The sequence below is a fragment of the Netta rufina genome (genome assembly GCF_964035555.1).
Source record: "Netta rufina genome assembly, chromosome: 1".
Taxonomy (NCBI): Eukaryota; Metazoa; Chordata; class Aves; order Anseriformes; family Anatidae; genus Netta; species Netta rufina.
The window spans coordinates 175803201-175827951 of record NC_140123.1 but is presented as its reverse complement, the minus strand read 5'-3'; the positions used below and the strand labels follow the sequence as shown (position 1 = coordinate 175827951).

The 24751-nt window shown below is 37.7% G+C and overlaps 1 protein-coding gene across 1 annotated transcript in view; it reads right to left on the bottom strand.

Moving 5' to 3' along the window:
- Positions 1-566: 566 nt before the first annotated feature.
- Positions 567-24751, bottom strand: part of YAF2 (YY1 associated factor 2) — a 30711-nt gene continuing 6526 nt past the window's right edge. The window contains exons 3-4 of the mRNA XM_084289981.1: positions 7716-7868; positions 567-4723 (exon numbers count right to left, since the gene is read on the bottom strand). Coding sequence (XP_084146107.1) covers positions 4486-4723; positions 7716-7868 — 391 coding nt within the window. The 3' untranslated portion in view covers positions 567-4485. The remainder of the gene's footprint in view (positions 4724-7715; positions 7869-24751) is intronic.

Genomic DNA, 24751 nt, shown 5'->3' with positions numbered 1-24751 from the left:
GCATACTTTATGTAGAGAGGAGTATGCCTGAACTCCTAGGCTTTGTACATTGGCATATCACAATCCTCCTGCACAATGTCTTCAGAAAGTCACTTTCTGTTGGATAGTACCATTTACTAGCAGAAGTACAGCCATGACTTGCTGTTGCACTATTTACTCCATTCATATCCATCTACACAGGACATTGCAGTAATTTCTGAAAAAATATTGATATGTGGTTAACTTGTGAAGTACATTTTAATAGTTAAATCCTGTAAATTCTAATTAAAACACTGATTTTTCTTTAGATGTCAAAACTAAGCTCAATATCTGATTGTTGTCTTGGACAAATCTCTTAAATCTCTTTCTCCTCTTGTTAGAATTTTGACAGTACAAAAGAAAACCAACTGACCTCTCCTCAGTTTGACTGATTTTATGGTACAACTTTTGCTCATTTGTGAGGTTACACCCCTTCAAACTGAGCCTGCCTTGACATAAATCGGGGAAGAATTTCAGGTAAGAAAAATCTTCAAAAGCTCAAACTATTTCCAGCACACCCATATCTTAACATTAAGATAGAAGAACATGTTTGCAAAACATCATATTTGACTGGTCCACTAGCCAAAAACAGCATTAACTTTTTATCCTACCTATCTTATTCCTGAGTTAGCACAGGACAAATTTACAAGCATAGCACTTGCTACTGCTGGAGGAGAAACTAAATTAAGTTGCATCTCCTCTTCTGTATTGTTTCTGACATTTGAAGGGAAGTATAACCAGACTCTGTGTAATAGGCAGCAGAGTCAACTTAAAGGCATGTGACAGAGAAAAACATGCAGATACAGTTAAAGAACCCTGGATATACAAAGAAGTACATAATAGATAGTTCCATGCCAAATTCCTCCTGTATAACAAAAGAATCGTCGATCAGCGTAACGTGGGAAACTGTCAGGCTTTGGAGACAGGAGAGAGAAAAATTAAAGAACCAAAGATGCAGATTCATACATGTGTCAAGTCTACAAGACTTGCATGACCGCTCTAAAGAACTGCTGGAAATAAATTATAAGCATTCTGTCCTACATGGCTACCTAAAAATGTGCTATCCATAATATTAAAAAATTAAAGTGCTCAAATTACAAAGCCCAAACATTTTCTGCGATTTTACAATCTGCCACAAAACATCAGCTATCTAGAGAAATATGTATTAGTTTAAAACCTTAGTCATAGCCCTAATGTTGAGACTTCTAAGATCAAGAAATTTAGAGGTTTTTTGTTTGTTTGTTTTTACTATCGCTGCTGTTAGAATCAAGATTTTATATGGCATACTTTAACTTGCTACTAAGTAGAACAACTTTTGCTTATTTCCAATACGCAAACTTAACTGCAGAAGAAATTAAAAGATCACAGTCTACAACTGTGTATCCTTTCTATGTACCACCTATGGTAAAGTACACATAGTGGTAAAGTTAGGAAGATAAAAGACTGAATTGTCACACACTTTATCAGTGAATTAATTATAGGTCATTTTCCCCATTTCCTTCCCCTTTTCCTTTCTGAAGCTAGATGATCAGCACATAAGGGAACTAATTTACATGGAACACTATCACGCTTGCCTTTGTTGGGTCACCATTTCATGAGCAACCCAAAATGTATGGCTATTCTAGACTGGTGCATATATAGAATTTGACAAATAACAATTCTTATGGAGAGAACAGTCACAGATTAAAATAGCTAATCAAAACACATTACAACATTAAATTTTCACTTTTTATAAATGGAGTAAAGATGCTTTTAAATATATTTACAGTTAGAAAAAGGACTTAGGATTACTACTACACGTTGAAATTATTTAGAAATTATGAAAGTGAAGTTCATTTAAATTAGAACATTATGAACAGAGTCAAATTGCCATATTCTGCTTAGAAGTTGTCCGCTCTGCTGTCACTATTGTCACATCCCTTTAATCACAAACAGACAAAAATTATCTTCACTTTGTTTAATGCCAAAATTGGCATCACTGTAATGTAAACACTAGCGATGTAGTATTTCATTCAGAACCACCACAGCTCAAATTTTAGATCCTAGCTGTCTTGCATTGCATCTGTAATATCTGTGGTTTGGAATTGCTTTTCTACATCTTATCCCATGAAGAACAGTGGTTTCCGTAAGACTTTTTTTTTCATTCTTTTTGATAATAACTATACTTGTACCATATTTTTGAGATAATTCTCTAGAGACAGCTGAATCATAGTAAAATCCCCTCCATCCTCCTTTCTTTCCAAACCAAATGGCTACTTATTTCTGAAGATACAAAGAGACCTCTTGTTGGCAGTGCTGGGTGGTTTATTCACATAAAGTCAAATGAAAATAAGTTTCCCATTTAGTGAACTACTGGTAATAGATTATTATTTGTCTGCAAGGAATACTGAAATGTGTTAGCATTCATTACATTTTAAATTAGAAACACATTTCATGAAACATCTTGCAATGAGATTCTATCATTAAACTGCTTACTTTAAACAGTTTCAGCTCTCTTGTAATCCATTACATCAGTATATTCTGCAAATAGTCCCACCTAAAAATAAAACATAAAAAAATAAAGTTGAGAAGCATGTACTTTTCTTTTAAAAACTAGTGTATGTTATTCAGAACACCAGCCCAGCCCCCAAAACATTTAAGAACCTTAAAATGCATTGTTTTTACAGATACTAAGATTTGGCCAAGTAATTGCAATGAACAGACATCCTATTTAGTAAGATAAAGCAGAATACATAATAAACAGGTCAGTAGTTATCCATCTGAAATAGCCTATAATTAACATTCGATGTCTAAAAAGTTTAAACAGCAACACCAAGGAATGAGGTATGTATGTTCTCAGATATCACATCAGACTTTCATTTTATGCAACTAACTGTATTTCACAACTAGCATCTTACAAAATAGAACAGTACTGTTGTGCCTGTAGAAGTACTGCATTAAAAACAGAAAAATACATTACTACAAGAAACCACCAAACACCACAATTGTCAGGGGCTACAAAAATCCATTGCTTTAGCTGTTACAAAGATGTACCACATGTTGGTCATAATTTAGGGCTGGATTCAAGAAGGTCCATCCAATTTTTACATGGGCTTAAAAATACGTATTTTGAAAGAAAAAGAAAAGAATCACAGGAGTGTAAGTGGACTACCCCACTAGAAGGAACTAAATAGACTTCTGTACTGAACCTGAATCTATAATTTAAATCTATACATGGATTGGATGAGTGTGTATCAAAACACTTATTGGCTGTAAACAAAAATGCAAAAATCTGTATTCACAAAAATATTTTATTGGTAATTTTACATAATACCAGATGGGATTGTAGATAGTTCTGCTCTGTATCAGTATATTGCTAAGTGCGTAAATGTTGACAGTTTATGCCATAAAAGTAGGATACTGAGGCTTTTTTTTGTATGATTTATGACATAATATCCTCTAATAGGCCAAATCAAAAGAAGTTGATTCAAAATAATAAAAAATAAAAAGTATTATTTCCTTATTCTTGTGCAACATCTGATATTTCTGTAATGAAATGGTAACTGACTGTATGACACTAGGTAAATTTGGGGCAAGGAAACAGCACTAAGCAGAAATAAGAACTGCACTTCAGTTATTTTTAAAGCTTTTTCCAAACTTCCATACTTCCAAATGTTAGTTTTTGCCAAATGCTTAGTCATCTGAGGTTCAATACTTGTTACACAACATAGAAAACCAGTGTACAATGACAATGTAGTACTTCACCTGAATTGTAAAGTTAACCAATTGATGTTTAGAATGTGTTTTCTATTTTGCTTGTAAACATTACAATAAGTGTTTTAAGTGTGAAAAAATATTGGTAAAACCATCAACATAATTCATTAACAGTAATCTAGTAAAATGTGTCAAACATTGGCAAAAATTCATACAAATGTTTTATTTAATAACATTTTTCCTATTTAACCACACCAAGTACCAGCAGGTGTTTTTTAAGAAGATAATTATTATGAAAATTCTGTTGCAGCAATAGTTGATTAAGTTGATCTTTGACTTGCATACATATAACTATGTTTCACAATTCTCAAATAATACATATTTAGGCAGCTTGAACTATGTTATAAAAATTTAAATTCAGTACATGCCAATAGTAGAGACTCCAAGAGTTGTTAGAATTCACTAAACTAAAAGTGAAAATGGACTTACCAATAACACTGCATATGAACATTCAAACCACATTTTCATGGCACCTTTACACACGAAGATTAAAAAGTTGGTCTGAAAATGCTTTGTAAGCATTTTTAGATTGCATTTAAATTATTTCTACCACTGCACTTTTTTTTCTTCTTTTTAAACTGCATAAATTATGTTCCAGTAAACATACCAATTGTGCATGGATAATCTGTCATGAAAATGTGGTAACAGGTGGCAGAAGTTATGTATTTGCATGTTTTAAAGAGAAGAGACTAAAGAAACTGGAGGAAATAAACTTTAATGAGATTCTCCATTCAGCGATGAAGCTTCTCCTCTGGGTGAAGATGACCTGGACATTCCCCTCTCTGTGTTGTCAGAGCTAGAACCACTCTGACTGTGTTGATCTGCAGAAGCAGCACTAGAAGCAGGTGGTGACTTAGTTTTCTCCTTAAAGTCTGTAATTATGACCGTCAGATCTCCAACGGTAACTTCCAAATGCTGAGCACTACTTCGATCCACATTTTTCAATCGTGGCCTAAATAAAGCAAATAGTGGTATTAAAAACACACATACCATCTCATTATCTTGTCTTTCTCCTACATTTCCAAGCTCCAGAGAATATGCATGTAACATCAGCGTAATACTGCCTTGTGGAACAGGTAACACAGAAGATGACAAAGTACCACAAGTGTTTATGCTAGAGCATTTCCTGGTTTTACTTTAAAATAGGTGAAAATAACACATTACCTTTGCCACTTTCTATAAGGTCATAAAATATTCATAAGTTAATTGTTTATAACTGCACAATAACACGAATGTGTTACACGTGAAGTTTTGTGTGTTTATTTTTTAAATTACATCTTTCATTATTTTGGCTATAAAAATTCGTAAATCTCATCTAGAGAAGGATGCATCTCCGCAGCAGCCTTAAGCAACAATTCTAGGTAGAGAATGGTGTTCAGTAATGAAGATGTCAGTGTACAAAAACCTTATCTGTGCCTTTTGAATTCAACAACAGTTTTAGCTACAAAATCCTGCATTCCAAAAGTGTTAACGTGCAGCAGGTATATTTCATTTAAAAATCTCACCGAGACTGCCAGTATATTATTTGAACTGTCCTTTGTGTTCACAGAATAATTCTGATATCCCTGGCACATGCTGTGATTTAAAATATGCACAGAGCTCAGTAATCACACAGCATTGATAGGTTAAGTCTCTTCATCTATTCTTTCAATTGTTTGATTTTTCACAACAGAAAGAACCATAAAAGAACAGTTTGACTTATGTTCTGCCATCATATTTTTGCTAGTGATGAGCATGAAGTACTTTCAATTTACTATTTTCCTTTGACAACCCTGGGAAACTGTCACGAGGCAGCTGAATTTATACAAGCAGTTACGAACGGCAGAGCTTTATGCATTTAACTGACTCCACAGCTTTCACCAGCTCAAGCTGCAATAAAATAAATTAATATGACATCACATTAGCAGGTGTGCTAACAGCAAAGTCCTAACCTTTACCCTATCATCCAACTTTGTTTGAAGTAGAATTGGTTCCCAGTCACTTCAACTGAAACACCTTGTGCCTTTCCTCCACTAGACAGAGGATTTGACATCTTGTTCCCCCGAGGCTGAAGTAGGGTGACGGAAGAATCTAAAAGAACTGAAAAATCTGCTGCTCTCTAACATGGGAACAGTGCGAAAAAATTCAGCATTACCAACCTGCATATGTGACGTTCCTGAAGCTTATTAATCATATTTAGTGTGTATTCGGATTTTATGACTGTTTCCAGCAAATTTTCAAGTAGAGAGAAAGAGATATCACTTTCCCAAAAGGATATTGAAGAAATATGCTTAAACTCATCAAGCATTCTTAATTTGTTATCCTATCTAGTGAATTAATTGTGAAAAATGGAACTGTGTGAAGTGCTTAAATATTATATCCAGTAGCCATTGTTAATGCGAATCTCAATACTGGTATTTCATTCCATGGCTTTTATTTTATTTATTTTTTTAAATGTTCTCTCTCTTTCCCTACCTTCCTTTTGTGTTTCTAATGTACTATTGCAATTCAAGCATCTATATTTCAATTTATAATATTTAATTAGCCTCATTAAAACTTACTATTTTAACTTCAGATACTTCATAATCAAAGTACTTTAGCTGTGTATGGTAAGCTAGTAAATTTAAGTACTGGAAAAAGAAAAAAAATAAAAGAAATGCATTCTTCCTGTTGGAACGTCTTAAGTCCCCTTAATCCTAACCATAACTATCCTAAAGACTGTTCTCTCTCAACTCACAATCTCTCTCTGCTTCTCATCCTGATGATCCTATTTCAGGCACAAGAGAAGCATCTGCTACTTCTCTGCATAACTAATCCCAAAGGATCTTCCTTGGCTGGACTACTTTGGAATGCTTCCAAAAAAAAAATCAATAGTTCCTCCCACTTTTGATTAGACTACATGTCTTGTATACTGCCAAGCTTTCTGGCACCACATTCTTGCTGCAGTAACGTTATGCTTAGGCTGTGATGATTTGGGGGCTAAATGTACTGCTTTTGTTTTCCACTTTGCACCTTTCTCCTGCTCTTACAGGAAAAGCAATGATTTTTACAACTGCTTGTCTGTACCGTGATGTTTCATGTTCTCTGTTCCAAGAGTCCATCTTCAGCATCCCAGATGTAGCACGGGGATTTTTATCACTAGGTAGCATAAGCACCTTACTCTGTCACATTCACATTCATTTATACCCCAGTTGAGCCTTTCTTTAAGTGTGGGAGACAGAGGGATTTGGCCAACCTCTTTTCAGTGGTCTGTGGGGACAGGACAAGGGGCAATGGCCACAAAATGGAGCCCAGAAGTTCCACACCAACATGCAACATAATTTCTTCATGGTGAGGGTGATGGAGCACTGGCACAGGCTGCCCAGGGAGGTTGTGGGGTCTCCTTCTCTGGAGATATTTAAGGCCCATCTGGATGCCTACCTGGGCAACCTGCTCTAGGGAATCTGCTTTGGCAGGGGGTATGGACCCGATGATCTCTTGCGGTCCCTTCCAGCCCCTACAGTTCTTTCAAGATTTCTTCAAGTTCTGCAAGGAAGCAATACCTATGTTCCCTTCCCACTTCTCTGCAATCTGGTATTGATTCTTTCTATCCTTCCTTCCCTTCCCCCCCAGTTTTTCTGCATGAAATCTAGTCATTCTGGTCCCCTCTTTCTTCCAGATCCTAGGATCATGATTTGCATACCTGGTTTTGTATGGTGTGAAAAAGACACCTGAAACCCTTAATACCCAACTCCTCTCTATATTCATCTGGTCTCCATCTTCTGGTTAAAATTACAAACTGCAAGTTTTATTTTTTCATTTAATAGCCATCCTAAAACAATGAAACTTTGATATAAATATTTATCCTTATTGTTCAAAGAGTTTGCCACAGAACTTACAAAGCAGTAAAACCACGGATCATCTTTGTATTTTCTTTTTTTAATTATGTTTTACCAATACTGCAAAAAGTTTCTTAAAATTTTTACCTGGTTTTCTTATGACTGTTCTTTTTGCTAGTTGTTTCCTTTTCACTTTTTTCCTTTTCTACTTTGTCTTTCTTCTCTTTCTTTGATTGCGCAGGGGGCATGAATTGCTGAGGAACCTGTTGTGCAACCAGCTGAGAGACAGGTCGAGGTTTCCTGTGTGCACATATATATAAATGTATATAAACATAATGCTTGGAATTTACAACTGTCTCAGACTTTCTACACTGAATTAATTAACATTAATATTCACTATAAAAAGAAATACTGCTAAAACTTATGTAGTTGCTAATACTTCTTTGACACAGCATATCAAAATTAAACCAAATATAGCCTTTTGATTCATTTATTTGCATTATCAATAAAGGAGATGATTATTTTAAAGTATTTAGAGACAAGACTTTGCAGCATGTCTTCTTCTCCTTGCTGTCATATCCAGACAGAGACTCCAGAGTGTGAAGCTTTCAGAGGGAATACTTTATCATCCTCTCCCAGTCCCCTTGAGTGATGAAGGGGTCTTTTTTGAGCGTACTGCAAACAAGATGACCTTTCAGGTATGAGAGCTAAAGCCACTGTTGGTATTAGAGAGGAAAACTTGTTTCAGCTCAAACAAATTCACCGAAGGCAATGACAAATCCTGTTAAGTTGTATATTGTTTTTATTGAGTTCTTCACAAAAAAAAAAAAAAAAAGTATATATACTTCAGATAACAGCAGTAAGATGTAGCTGTCAGAACATAAATAAAAGCTGGCAGCAGAAGCTTCCAACCACATTCCATCACAATGCACAGCACAGGTTTCTTTTCCAAATTTTGATGCAAACCAAAAACCAAGGGAGAGGAGGCACAGCAGTATGATGCCCCTGGAAGCGTAACAGTGCTGCAAGTAATTTTGAAATTGACTCATTTTTCCTGTATTTTCTAATAGGATATGAGAACTCTAACATGAAATGAAATGCTTTTATTCTTTCCAATGCAAACGTCTTTCTTTATTTTGAGGTTTTGTAATTAAGAAATTTCCAATCATGACACACAAAAATAAAGGTTCAGTAATTCTAGAAAGATTTTGAAGATGCAAATTTCTACTCCAAAATAAATGTTTACCCTGCAAAGCTCTTGGGTTTTGCTAGTTGTGTTGTGGCTTTGTTTGTTTGGTTGGTTTTTAAATAGAAAAAGCACAAATTAAAAAGCACTGTCATACTCTAAAAATACAAAGCAGTTACTAAATCTACAGAAGCTATCAGCTGTTATGCACATCTATTGACCCCAACCCACACGATCACCTTACTGGCACTTGTTGCTTAGATGAAGTACTGAGTGCAAAAGCAAAAAAAAATATCAAGGGAGCTGCCATTAGCAAGTTATATTTTCAGTAATGATTGCAGTAGTTCAGGTTACAGAGAAAGAGCCGAGTTACAAGAGTGCACAAAGTGCAGGAAAGGCAGTTGGTACAAGACAGTTGAGATTTCACGAGTCTTCACAGAAAGTTCTTAATGAATCAAAGATAAAATAAAACCTAAGAAAAATTTAAACATGTAAGAACTTCGGGGTAAAGACTAAGCTACCAAATACCCACTCACGAACTGAGCCCATGCTAACTCACAGAGAGAAAAAGATCAGTAACAGATTAGTGAAAACTACACAGTTTATATCAGCCAGCAAATGTATGAGCACATGCTTTTTGGGTGAGTACAGCAAGTAGTACCTTGGAAAACACATAAAATACTGAGTCCAATATCACTGAAATGACTCAATGGACTATAAAAATTGTTTACATGAACAGAGTACACAGAATGTTGTTTAGAAAACTTGCCCCAGAACTGTTTCAAGTGCTTGTCATAGCAGTTCATAACAAGACAGGAAGGAACCAAGGTGTAATTGATGCATGAACTTACCAGTTTGGGTAGAAAACATTTGTGATATATAAACAAAACTCATCACCCATCTTGAATGGAAGACTGCTCCAGGAGACAGGGCTATGCGAATTAGTATTTCTAGTGACAATCCCACCATTGCTACACAGTGACCTGAGAGGATAATCTGATATATTCCTTATGAAGTAAGACAGTAGTGAATTTCTGCACACAGAATTAAATATTGCCCTGGGTTGCGAACAACATGACAATCATGGAAATTTAGTAAAGAGGCAGAACAAAAATCTTAAAATTACAAATTCATATTTACAAATTCTCAGTTTGCAACAATTTCAATTCCAGAGGGCAAACTAGAATATTTCTGGTAGAGCACAGCTGGGAAATTAGGCTTAGAACTAAGTCCTAGGTTTAGAACATTGTTTATCTAGTGTCTAATACCATAAAATGAAATAGCGGAGAAAACAAAAAAAAAAAAAAAAGGATCTTCATCACAAGGAACAGAAGTTGATTAAGAAAAAAAGACCAAAAAAAAAAATAAGCCTAGAGAATAATGTTTGGAAAGATGCAATAAAAATAAATCAAGAGGTTCTACGTGGTTTTGTTGTGACAACAAATTCCACTGAGTTATTATACTCATCCTGATTAAACATCCATCTTCCCTCTGGTTACTTGAGACGTAGTTTTGGCCCAACTCTTTGCATCTCTCTCTCGCAGAAGCACATCCACACTGAGGGTATTACTTTGCCCAAAGAGTATTAAAGTTCCTCATCTGTCAAGTGTACATTTAATTTGGTGTCAGTTATCTCTGAAACTAAAAATATCCATTATGTCTATGTTCTATAATTTGTTAACTACTTTGTTATTTCCAAATTTCTTAAGTAAGGTGTTCAACGTTTTTGTTTAAAAAATAAAATAAAATAAAATAAAATAAAATAAAATAAAATAAAATAAAATAAAATAAAATAAAATAAAATAAAAATTCACATCTCAGCAATGATTTAGTCATTCACATGTTCCTTCTTTTCCCCTCAGGGACTCAACAAGGGGCTACTGAACTGCAAGCCAACAGCTGGCAAGGCACACAGGCTTCAGAAGATAATTTCACTCATGAAGTTTTAAACCGATGGAATTGTTTGTGATTTAGTGGTATCTGGATCATGTCATTCAAACATGAGGGAACTTATACAGAGAAAGGGTTTCTTGCAGAAAGATAAATATAAGAAAAACTATTCCTGTAGCAGGAAATTGAGTTTGATCATTTGCCAAAAGTTGCCTATTGAAATTACCAGATTTCAAAACCTGTTAAGAGTCCTTGTAAAAAGCTGCAACGGAGTAAATACAGATAACGTTACCGTTGCCTATTAAACTATCAACATACTTACGGTAGTTTGCTTTTTGAGCATATGCAGGAGCACCTGAGCTAACAGGTAAAGCAGCTCTGTAAACTTCTGCAGTACGATTACAGTGCTTGTGCCTCCCCCTGGGAGTGGCTTTACAACGGAACAAGCCAGAGCTACTGGCAGAAATGTTCGTAAATACTTTAAGTATCACCTGTTCACACACACATGGTTGGCCACTCGAAACTTTGCAGTTTTATTTAGTGATTTCACTTCAGTTGTTTTAACAGGAACACCGTACAAAATTCTGTCAGTTCTTCCCAACAGGGAAAGAAGTTCAAGGTTTATGCGCTAACCACTGCAACAAAAACTGATTTAACGAGCTTCCAAGAAGCTGCTAAACACCCCAGCTCCAAATATTCTGCATCTCCTTCTCCAACACGCAGTTTTCCTTTTCGGGCAGTGTCACCTTTCTAAGTCACCATCACAAGTTACCATACTTCTACTGATGGTTCTGTTCTAATCCCATCTATCATGGTTTTATTATCCCAGTCCAATGTTATTTTGAAGGTGCTGCATACAAATGCTCATACATTTTATAATCTCCTTAAAATATATATATATAGTTTTTTAAAACCCCAGTAGATAGAAATGCAAACATTCAAATACACTTTTTTTTCTTCTCAACAATTCCCTTAAATCTAACTGACAAGGATGTCATTATTTTAACTCTATTCTTATTGCAGGATGTGACTCCATTTAATTTTACAGGATTCGATCTTGCTGCACTTTTAGAAGATGTATTTGCAGAGGCTGCAGAGGACTGTCTATATATGATTTGTGTGCAGAAATGCATTTAACGCTGATGCTCCCAAAGGCAGCAGATATTTACTACTGGGAAGGATGGGCTAGTTCTTGTTGGTATTCTTAAAATAAACATGTATTCCAATTCAAGAATATAAGCAGTGCACTAGACACAAATGATATCTGGAACTTATGCCCCAAGCCATTTCCCTTTCCCAGAGCTCCCCACAATACCTTGCTGCTCATAAGTCATTTGGGACAACTTCATAATATCCCACACCTGGCAGTCATCAATAATCTACATAAATAAAATTTTGACCTGTTTGAAACAGCAGGTAACTCGGTCCCATGACAAGAAAGCGGGTCAGATTTGAAAGCAAGCTGAAAAATAGCAAAGTCCAATAGAATCACCAACACAGGCAGCACAAGCACAGCAAACTCTCGGTCACCTGGGCTGTGCACCAACCATGCAATGGGACAACAACACTGGGTTAATGCTGAAGCTTCTTGGGGTCTGGCTGAATTTATTTCAGATGGGCCACAGCTACATTTGCACAGTGCTATTCAGTAGCCATAGTGGGTCCATAAAGCACTTCTGCACTACTGTGTGTACATAGTAGTGCACACAGTGGGACTCGCTGGGGGCCTGTGTCAGCAGGATGCTCCCCCGCGTGCAGGGTTCAGTGAGGACTCGCCCATTTGGTGCCTGATATCCTGAACTAACTGAGCCCACCAAATCCAATGGCCAAGCAGCAGAGCGCAGAGACATCAACAGCCCTACCTCAGAGCAGCCAACACCTTCACTTTGATTCAGTGAGAGCCACGCCAGACTTGAACTGGCCCACGCAGAACCAGTACTCTATCCTCCCAGTATCGCAGAGCTCAGAGCTTAGGCTCTTCCACCTGGAGAAGCTAGATGGTATAATTAATTCTCAGTGCTGATCACAGTTACCTTTTCAACTTGCTGTGGGAAAAGCGTACTGTCATATATAATACTCGGTTTACAGAGTCCATATATTCTGAAGAATCCATCACATAGGACATATTATTCAAAGGCACGCTCTTTCCTGAAGCTAAATGTCCTGTGCTTGGTATCTTTTACCACTAGAAAGGTATTACTACTCTCCAATCTTAACAAAATGGCTCCAAACCGAGGAAATGCTGCCAGCCTCAGCTCTCAATCAAGCCGAAAGATGGTGTTCAACAGCTGACCTCGATCCATTCTAATTTGACCCGTTCCTTCCCTTTCCTCTTTTCAAATCCATCTACCTCCTGGCTTCAATTCAGACAAAAAGCCCTTGCTGGAGGCTTATCCTGCCCCACATGGAAAATTATCTGTTGTGTAATGCAAGCTCCACGTGTGCAACATATCTAAAGGCTTTTAGAATACCACATGTTAAGCCAGACATTTAAGCCTGCTATTGAGCCCTGGCCAGTTTACTCACCACGTTTTCCTCCAATATCTACAGCAATATTCTGTAACAGTTTTATTTACCTGCCCTGTCGGTGACCTGAAACGATTTTGTTTTCAAATTCATCTTACTCCCTGGTTTCCTATAAAGCAGTAGACATCTTGCCCCATCCTAGAAAGCAAGAAGTAGTTGCCTGTGAAGCGCTGCTCCTACAGAAGGATGTTATGTTGTAACTGCCCTACCTGCCATCAATTCTACAGTATTGAACTGTATTTGGTTTGTGGACAGGAGATATTTATACTGTCAAACAGAACAGGTAACTACTATACACCAGGAATCCTTTATCCATCGGTTTGAGCTGTCAGATTTATATCTTATCTCCAAACACACGTTTATTCCTAAAATGTGTTTTGCTCCTGAGCAAATCAAAGCCTGTGGTATTTCTTCAAAACCCTCACCAGTTTTTAATGTGGCATCTCTACATGGTATTCCTCACTTTCCATAATTTCAACTTTGTGTGTGATTTTTTTTCTTTCCTCCATTGTAAAAAAGCTTTACTTCTCAAAAAGAAAAAATATATAGATTTCAAAGACTTAAAGAGGTTTTATTTAAAGGTACCCCCAGTCCCTGAGCAGTACCATTTATCTAAACTTCACTTCCCTGCAGGGAGACACTGACCTTTTGTTCAAGACAGCAGACTCATCCCTCAAGAAAGAGAGGTTAGAAATATCTGGAACAGAGTCCTTACTGATTTTGCCTTGCCCTCGGTCACAGAATCCTGTCCTCAAGAATTAAAAATCCACATTATTCTTCAAAATATTCCCTTTCAGGTGATTCAGGAGGACTGAATAAAGGCTCCCAAGCTAAAGACGATTTCCAAATCATCTACTCCTTGTTCACAGGCTACCCTTAAGGCCCTCGCTGCACAGGACTGAAGTAACGAGCCTGGCATGTTTTTGAACATGATCTTCCTTCGCAGGTCTGCAATCTGTTCTGTCCCACCAGCAAGGCGTGGCAGAAGTGGATTGGAAACCAGTAATCTAGTCAATCAGGGCCCTGAATTTCACTCTCCAGGGTTTTTAAGAATTAATTATCAAAATGACTATTGCCAAAAGGCCTTATAAGCAGTAACTAATCCACTCTGACAGGTCACCTTCGGTCAAACTCTTGTGAAGCTGATTGGTAACAGAATTGGGATCAGTACAGAAAAGTCCTTTGGCCTTTACAAACAGTACACACACACACACAGAGCTTTCTTTATAATATCTTCTTGGGAAAGTCTTGGAGTTTGTTCCAAAATCTGCATTATAAAGACAGGTATGCTGCTGCACTACGGATTAAGCCCAGAAAAGTTGTCACAATTCTGATGAGGGTAGTAGGAACTCTGAAAGCAAAGTCAGGGGCTCCCCATGAAGTGTCTTCATTCAAAGCATAAGGAGACAAGCTCTGTCAGTTTCTAGGAAAAAATACCTAAAATTAATCACTAGGCACAAGGGGAAGTCAATTAGCTCCTCTAACCACTGCAAGCTTTCCCATATCCCACTTGTTTGTGAAGGAATACCATTTAAACAACAACCATCCCCAAACCACACACTGCAAACAATTGTGAAGAAATATGGCTATAACACTACCATTATGGCAATGCCTCCATTTTCTGATTAATACCCCTTTGATTTTTCACTCCAGCTTACCCTGTGTACAGAAGATTATGCACCTTCTCCTTTAAGTCACCCCTAAATTCAGCTGATTTCTGTTTGGATACCTAGAAATTTCTCTTCAAGCGCTCATCCTTACTTTAGTCACAGGAGCTTTTCTTTCCTTTGCCTACAACCACGCTGCTTGTTTCCTCCCCTGACAGATCTGCTGTCTGCTGAATCCCATATAAAACGTGTCCCGTGAATCTACCTCATCCTTTAAGGTGAGCTTCCTACCCTCACGGTCCATCCATCTCAGGCGGCATTCACTGCAATCGGAGTCAAAATCTTCAGTGTATCATTCCTCATGATACTCCATCACGGAAGAGCGGTACTACCACTCCTACAGCTATTTATTAGCAGAGGCACAAAGAAATGAAGGATTCCGACATTATAACAAAGTCTGGTGGATGAGCTGATGTGCAGCAACCAGCCACACGCGTTCCCAAGCCAGTGCAAACGCTCAGTAGCCTCAGGGAGAAAAACCTCCTGCCGATGGTTCTGGCAACAAGGCGGTGTGCAGGGCCACGCTGTATCATGCAAACAATTCAAACAGCATTAAACTCTAAGGCACTTCTCAAAATGACTGCCAAATGCAAGAGAAACATTCAACCCCTTCTTCTCCAGTTCAAAACTAGCCCCTTCAAAAAAGGCTGACCTTCTACTTGAGTAGCTAAACAATAATTTCAAGTTTAATCATTTTTCCTACATTTTTCTATCTGCCATACCACCTTGGATTCAGACACAAATTCTTCTTGTTTTCCCCCCAAATGATATATTCTTCTGTACTATCCCGAGCGCATTAAACATCTGATTTTTAAGGAACCCAACCATGCTAGAAGGTTCAGTCACATCAAACATATATCAACAGGGCAATGATAAAATTGCTCGATGCCTGAGAATAGCATACCACCTACAGTACCATGTTCTAAAAACAGTAGCACGACACAACTAATTCCTACTTTAATTGCATCTTGTCCTCCCTCACACTCACCCCTTTTCAGGGGTCTGTCTCCTTTTTGAGGCGCAAGCTCTTTGAAGCCACTGCCGAACTCTTCTAAGCTTACTCCGCGCTGAATTTAAAATTCCTCGCTTCCTATCAAGCCCTCAAGAGTTGTGTGTACGTTGCTCACCTGGATGTTTCTGTAGAATTACATCATTATGAAAAAATGTATTGGAAAAATTGTATCTCCAGCACCCTGAAGACTTGAGAATCTCTTTTCCATCTGCTACTGTGAGACTTCTATGTGCTTCTGCAGCTGACTGAGTTCAGATATTCAACATTTTTTCTAATGTAATTTGAATTTCAATCATGCTACTAATACTCCCCCTCCACCAGGCTTTGCTGCTCCCTTAGCTGGCCAGGCTTCCAGAAGTGGCCTGTTAACACGCCTGAGGTTTTCCAACCTTCAATTCTCTTAGATTTTAAAAGTAAATTTAATTCTTGTGACAGGATGTGGACTGAAAATCTTTACTCGTCTGTATTTTGTACCGCATTGCTATTGAAAATAGGAATAATCCCTGACAAAGAACAGGTCTTTGGACTAAGTTTGGTCACCTCCTTCCTACAGCTTCAGCCTTTATGAAGGAAATAGAGTGGGGGCATTTCTAACTATCATTCTTTAAGTGTACAACCCATTTGCTAACAGCAAACATATTTTAATGCACACAAGTCAATATGCTCTTGGAACGTTTCATACAGTTTAGCATAATTTCATATGCTAAAAAGCACATTACATACCTTTTTTGGAACTGTATCTGGAATACATTTCAGATATTCGTACTGAGAACTGCACGTTGTTGCAGTCAATATTCTGTATCACTTTGCATCTTTATCCTCTATAGTATTTTCCTCATCTCCAGACAAGACCAAAAAAAAGCCAGCCTAGTGATGCTTATGCCAATCTCTTCAGTCTCTAAACCATTGTAGGACATCAAGTCTTACCATTAGATACCTAATTAAAGTTTCATAAATATCCATTCCTAAATATCATTTGTATGAATAACTTCATTTAGCTGGTAGTATACCAGCTAAAACTAAAATTCTAAACCAAAAATACATTAAAATAAAACAATTAGATAGCTTAGACCACTTCTGTGTTTTTAGAATGCATTAGCAAGACAGTGCAAGAGCTGTGGAATCAGCTCACCAAGAGCCACACGTTTTCTTTCTTCTCAACCGTGCACCTAAGGGCTACAGACTGCCTGCTCAGCACTTCTCCGAACGGTCACCAAAAAGAAAGGACAAACCTCTGCAAAGCTACTGTTAAAGTACTTGTTCATTTTTTCTTAAATAATTAATCACCTTAAACAAGAAAGCAACCTTTAACGTTATAGCATTCGTTGCATTTTCAGAAATGCAATTAACAACGTGCTGCTGTGAGCTGAACAAAACTAAGAGGAAGCAACGAGGTTAGGTTTAACCAGAGCCTCGTTTTGCTGATGTTTGTACCATACACGTCTTTCAAAAGCCTAAGTAGAATTCATTTCAGTGCATTAAAATCTTGTTGAGAACAAAGTCAAATTATTCAACCCTTACTCTGTTCTTTCATTACTAGGCTGAATCATTTCCCAATACAAATGTATAGGCTTTAAATATCTTATCATTTATTTGAAGATAGTTTTCCACTCACATCTATCCTAAATATTAATGTCTCGAGAAGCTAATAGAAATCTGATATCCACAGTAATACTCTAATCTCCATTTTTCTAGCTCACAGTCATTACTGAAATCTCAAGAAAAGCTTATCTTTGCACACTTTCTACTTAATCATCATATTCTTGCTAGTCCCTACTCAAACCTCCTTCTCTGCGTGTCCTCATTTCTCTAACAACTAAGGTCCACGTTCTCAAATACGTCTTAACATAGTAATTAGAGTAATTAATGTAAAAATAAAAAGTTATTCCTAATCTCCTAAGCACGCAGATGCATACAGGGAGTCAACTGGAAGATGTCTGAAGAGTTGTTTTACAGTAAAGAACCTTATAAGCCAGTAGATAAAAATAAGGATATGAAAAAGTGGTGTTAGGTGGATTTTCTAAGGGAAAAACTACTTCTGTAATGCATATTATTAGGAGAATTTCTTCACGTAGCTACAAATGTTTTGTGCATTTCTTAAGACCTCTATTTAAGCAATTTTTACAGGGTACAGCTATGGTTAAATACTGTAGTATGACACACTTCCTGCCTGTCTTGGAAAAGACATTAATTATGCAATGTTCTATCTGTAACTTTGTAATAGAGCTTAGAAAGCTTTTTACTCTGAAGATCACAGGACAGGTTACAACGAGCAGCTCTGGAATGTGACTTTTCCACGACGGACTGATGATCTAGAGTCAGGCGCCCCAAGGTCTGAATGGCTCCAAAGGGAGACGGAGATATCTCAGAATTCTGTAACAAGGAATACGGTACCTTGAAGTAGAAGCTCCTAAGAAATAACTAACCTTTCCTCCCACCAGTTAGTGAATCCTTTGTAATTCAGTTATACGCCTCCTCCCGCCCTCATACAGTGATAACCAGCTACGTTACATGTATCAGGTAATTAACTTCCCCACTTCCTCAGGCATGTTTTCTCTCTTTTGCTGAAGTTTCTGCAAAACACGTTAAAATATGGCTAGCGATTTTTGCGTCTATACTCCTTCCACTCTCTTTTGCCTCCCACTTTAATACGTTTCCCTTTAACAATAGCAAATGTGCGCAACTTCCCTTCAAGTTTAAAAACATTCACAGCTACTCCAATCTTCCCTGTTTTGAGCCAACTTCAGCCTGCAAAGACTGTAACTTCAAAGAGATTTATTTTTTTTTTTTAAAGACTAGGAATCCATGCAAAATGTTGGAAGATCGAGGCCCGTATTTATACAGATGTTGTAATGGCTTTGACAGCTTTACATGGCATGAATGGGTCTAAATTAAATTTAGCATGTTTCTTGTTACTTAGGTTCCTTATAATGTAGAAAGAAATCAACAGAACTGAAACATACATACAGTTCTGCAGAGTCATTACAGTAATTGTCCTCGTGTAATAATGCAGACAATCAACAGCCATTAAACTGTATTTCACACATATTGAATGGTAGAATCTAAATAAACTCCAAGTGAGAAGGCAAAAGTTTAAGTCTTACATTTTAAGCCATTTATTCTAGCTTAGGCACAAACCCCTATCATTAAGGAATAAATACAGGCAATCTGGCAGAACAGAAGAAAAGTGTCCCTATCTTTACAGTTTTACTGATTTTCTTGCCTCGAGAAGATGATGAATTTTTCAAGGACTAGCTTGACAACAAGCATTTAAAGCAAAATGTCTTGATATATTTTTCAAACTTCAATAATAGAGGACTATTCACTTGTTTTGTCAAATGCAAAACACTAATTCTCAAATAATTACAGAACTGTCACACACTTCCACACACACAACACAGGCCAACTTATAATACACTCTTTTGCATACTTGCAAATTAATAGCTACAAAATTTTGAGACTATTTTCTACCACCAAGCAATTTTTCAACTAACATTTTAATTTTTCTAGGTTTGATAAACAAGAAAAACTCACACTTATCTTTTCATCGACCATCACATCCATTCTGCAAACTCTTTGTACAGCACCTTGTACTACAAGAGCTTCTACGTACTCCCAAAATATTGAGAATATTGAAAATATTCCAGAACTAAGGAAACTGCTTTTTCAACTTCACTTAAAAAAAAAAAAAAAAAAAAAAAAAAAGAACAAATTTTTGTCACCTTACCATTGGAGGTTTTGTGATCAAGTGCAACCGGATGACAACTTACCTCCTAATAACAAAGAGGAGATAGAGCAAGGAGGGGAAGAGAGAAAACAACAACAAAAAAGACTCCTTTCTGCATAAGCACATAAGTGATACTACTCAAAGCAAAATAAAAAGATTCAGGAAACGCTGTGTATACTAAGTAGCCCTGTGAACACTATAGCCAATTAGATATTGCAACCTGTGGTCTATGCAGAAGCTAGCAGTGCATGTAATGATGCCACTCTACATTTTCAGCAGTTAAAATCACATTATGAAAAGCAAAAAAATATTTCCCATTACTGTTTCTTGTAATGCAAATACAATAGTTGCTAGAAATTAAATTACATCACCAGCACGAGAAGCACTCTGTGGATTCTGACACAGATCAGCTCACCCTCTCTCAGTCATCAGTTCTCTATTAAGCTATTCAGAGAATAAAAACTAGCAGATTAAACTACGTTTAGCTTGCCGTGTCACATGAATATGCTCATGCTAATCACCACACAAAGCCATCTTGTGAGAAACTAGTCTTTATTTCCACACTGAAGCAGCTCGTGATTAAATGCATCTTCAGGATCGATAATTTACTCTGTTACCCCAAGTTATTTTTTCTCATTACCATCACTTCTGTCATATTCTGGAGTGTTAGCAGTACGTTAAGCTCCCTCTGCAAAGGAAGACAGCTGAATAATTATGACAGTGCAAACAATGGAGCTCGCGGTCTGTATGGGAGCACGTAACGTGCATCCATCTGCATAGCGCGGAGCAACAATGCCATTTCGGCACACACTATATATATTTGAATCCTAACTTTCAGCCAGCTCTGATTTCCAGGGCTTTTAAATTCCTAGCTGTTTTACACTGTGAATCATTTACTTGGAATTCATCCATTCGGTGCATTTCTAGCAATTCTGTCTTTCAATAAAAGCTGATTCAATTAGAATAGACTTACAAGACCCATATGGTTTTATCAGTCACTGTATAAATGTGCAGAAAACTACCCCTTGAGGCAGTGTCCCTATTTAATCATTCCCTTAAAGGGAATGCCCTATTTTCCAGATGACATTTAACAGATGAGGCCAGCAAGCCTCCCGAAGACTACGGGTACACTGCACAACTGTCTGCCCTAAGAAGAAATATTTGTATCGGGACCTTTAGAAGGCCCAAATTCATCTTCACGGATACTTTTTAAAGCAGCCATCAAATGTTATTTTCCAACAACCAGTTTTAAAGCTCCAGCCTCTTGCATGCTGTTATTAGAAATTCTTCTCCATATGCCACAAACTGTGGCTCACTGATGCTCAGCACAAGCGATAGCTGTACTGAAAATATCCTGTTTGAGAAGCATATGGGCACCAACCAATCTGTGCTTCCCAGTTGACAACGTGCTATATGTGAGCAGGGGTCAGGAAGCTCAATTTCCTTAACAACATCCCCTGAGGAGGCGATATTTGGGAGTCAGCACAGAAGGCAGTGGGCACAGTCTTTTCAGACCCCTAGATCCTTGGGATTTATGGGGAAGTGACCTCTCCAACTTCCAGTCCCACAAAGGACTGGATCCTCTGGGCTGCTCCTCTGTCCCCTTCCTGCAGTAACTGTGATGCTTCTTGAACCTAGGCAAAAAAAGGCACGCAAAACGTGAGGTTCATGCTGCAGAAGCACGGTTATTGTTGCACAAAACAGGGTCAATACTTGGCATAACTCATTTTGTGACAAGACAGGAAGGAGCTAGTTTGGGACCCATCCTACTTGTTCTGCACAGTGGCTGTGCATGGTCTCCCCAGAAGGCTGTAGCATTCGACGCTTCCTTCACTTCTAGACAGAGCCACCCCCACAAAGATGCCCGTCTTAAGGAGGCAAAGAGACTACACATTCCCCCTGAAACCTTAAAAAGTCCTAATGTTCTTCAGGAAAGATGAACAGTAATAGAAAAAGATGCCGTCATCATCAGATTCCACCTTTTCCTTTTCCTTTCTCATCGAATTACAGAACTAGCTCATGACACCAATCACAGAATTCAATGGTATTTGTACAAAGCAACTTTCCTTTCTCTGAATGTGTCAAACCAACCTTTTCCCAGCTTTTAGAGTCAGGAACTCTATTTCTAAAATAAACTTTAAAGCTCCCACTGATATATTTTTTTTTCTCCTATCGAGCACTGTCATTTGAACTGTGCAGCTCAGATCCAACATATTCAAGCATTATGGAAAAGCTTAAAGATGAGTCCTGGACTTTCAGTAAGTTAGAATGGGAAAACTTGCAATTATTCTTTTTTTCTTTTTTTTTTTTCCTCTTAGCTCCTAAGAAAACATGAAACAACTTGTAGCAGACCTCAAGGTCATATCTTGTAGTCTTCAACTTGACTTCTGATGGGAAGTTTGGCAGACAAAATCCTACCGACAACATTCTGCAGCTCAACTCTCCAAGTTGAAGCCTGCTCTACATCAACGTACCACATACCAGCGGAATGCACTTCAGAGAGAGCAGACGATCCTCAGGATCCCTCTGTCCTACTTAAACCAGGGTAAGCTACTGTAGGAAAGCAGACACAATGAACACTTAATATTTGGTCCCACTAGCCTATATTTTAAGGATTTTGTAGCCAGCTGTACCAGCCAAGAAGAGAATACATCATTTGATGGCACGTGAAAAATGTCTGCAGAGCATACCACCCTAACCCGACTTTCAAGATGAGAGGGACAGATACTTGAACCAAGCTTTATTAAACAGGTCCAGGCACAGTGGGCAGTCATAACAGTAAAGGATAAACTGTTACAAAAAGTCATGGGGCAGAAAACGCAACTTCTGATCACTCTAAGTGATACGAGACCTTCCTTCTTACCAGCAAGGCTTTTCTTTTAAGGGATTTAGTCTTTAGTCTTATTGTAGGTTTTTATTCAAATGCCACTACATTTCAGGCCGTGACAGCTGATTAATTTCTCTAGAAAAGACACAGTAAGCAAGAATACCACTGATGGCCCTAAAAACAAAGATGACATTTCCACTAACAAAAAAAAAAAATAGTTTTTAAAAAAGCTGAACATATCAAAGCACATACCACTCATGCCCAAAAGAAAAGTACTTCATCATGGATATAGAAAGGAAGACGTATATCCATCATCAAACAAAGCAAGCAAGCAAATACCAGAAGGCATAAAGGCTTCTTTGCTTCAGTCTCCACATGAAAGTTTAATTCCATATAACCAAATTAAACGAGGGGTTAGGAGTACAAATTCAAATGAGAAACAGACCGGACTACTGAACGCTGTCTGTGGCAGTCAACAGCATTTAATGAAATGCACTCTTGGAAACAAATTGAACCAAAAAAGGAAAAGAGAAGTCACAAGATCGGCAAATAAAAATGCAGGAAATAACAAATGACTCAGCCTAACTCAAATTTCATAACGATACTAGAAGAAAATTATTTAACAGCTAGGAGGATATGAAGGCTAAAGCCAGTTGGCTTGAAACACTCAAGATTTTCTAAGGGACTAATTGTCCTAGTGACTAGGAGGAAAGCAGTACACAAACCCGAGCCTTGACTTGCAGCACCATCAACAACAATACATTCTTTCACTCAAGCTAGATTATGATGGGGATGAAGTTGTCCAGAATGAAGTTCAAAATCAAATTTGTTTGTTTTTAATTGCTCTCAACCACCAAATGGAGACGTAGGATAGCATTTATAGCGACGCTCTACAGCTAAACTATTTAATATACTTCATCGTGATTTGGAATAAGGAACAGAACAAGCGAACAGCACCAAGCTGAAAGGTGCTAAGAACTAACTGCCAAGACCATCCTGAGTTAAGACAGCTCAAAAATCACAATGACGAAATCACAGGAAAGACAGCATAAAGCCCCAAACTGCATAAAAATACAAAACTGCCTGAGTAACACTGTGACATGAAAGGACAGGAGACTGTAGTGGATTGAGATCACACGGCACAGAGAAGCCAACACCATGATACTGTTGAACAAAAAGGATAATCCTCGTACAGGGAAGTACCAACATCAGACACCATCATTTACCGGGAACGTAGAAAGGAATAACCAACTAAGCATTATACTAGGAATTACTCAGCTGAAGGCATGTCCTCAATCTAGGCTTCCACAGTAAGACACAGGCGTGCAAACTGAAGAGTCAAGAATAAAGAATCACGATATAAACTAAAAAAAACATTGCATATCTGAAAGGGTTGCTGCATTCTTGTTTTTCTGAGATAGACTTAGCAAGAACAAGTGAGTGAACATGGAGACCATAACCCAAATAACCAAAGAACTACAAATACACTGGAAATTTGATTGGGAGTAGGGGGAGTACAAATCAACTTATCTTACTGAGCAGAGAGGTTAGGTATCTGGAAAAACATCAAGGATAAAAGTACTAGAAACAAGCTGCAGGTTAGTCTCCTTCACCGGAGACTTGTTAGGACATAGATAATGTTAGATGTTGCCCAAGTTTACTGATCCTCTTTCATTACAAGGAGAAGGTCTAGCTCACAGCAAGACTTTATCCATCCAGCATTCCTAAAGCAACGTGGGAGAACCAAAATAATCACTGTGAGCCACGCTGGCCTTCTTAGAACCATTCCTACAGTGAACCCAAATCTATTCAAAGCTTGCATTACTTTAGTACGTGTGGAAGACAAGTGCTGATCTATTTTTCTTGGCCTTGGTACAGTTCAGCTGAGCAAGCCATTCGTAGCTGTGACCCTGCAGTGCCCATTAACAGCGACGGTTTTCCAGAGGGCACATCTGCTAACTGCATTGTGAGGGCCGAGATCTTGGACACATCCAAGACATTTTTCTTCCTGTTCAACAGTTCCAACACCATTAGCTATTGTAGGAGGGAAAGAGAGAAAGTTGATATAAAAGCATAGGTTTTCTACTACATATTTCTTTCTTTAATTACGTAAGGCCATAGAAGGCCAAGTCACAATGACAGTTACCTAAGTTTCTGACCAAAGGTGACTGCTGATAGGACTATTATATTCAAGATGATACAAAAAGAAACAACTAACTGAGGTTTAAATCAACTGTCAAAGTTACATAAAACAGACCCTACTGGATCTTAGCCTAATATCAAGTGAAATACTGTTTGTTTCATTCTGAGGAGAATGTATTAAAAATAGACAAGTGAAAAAAATAAAA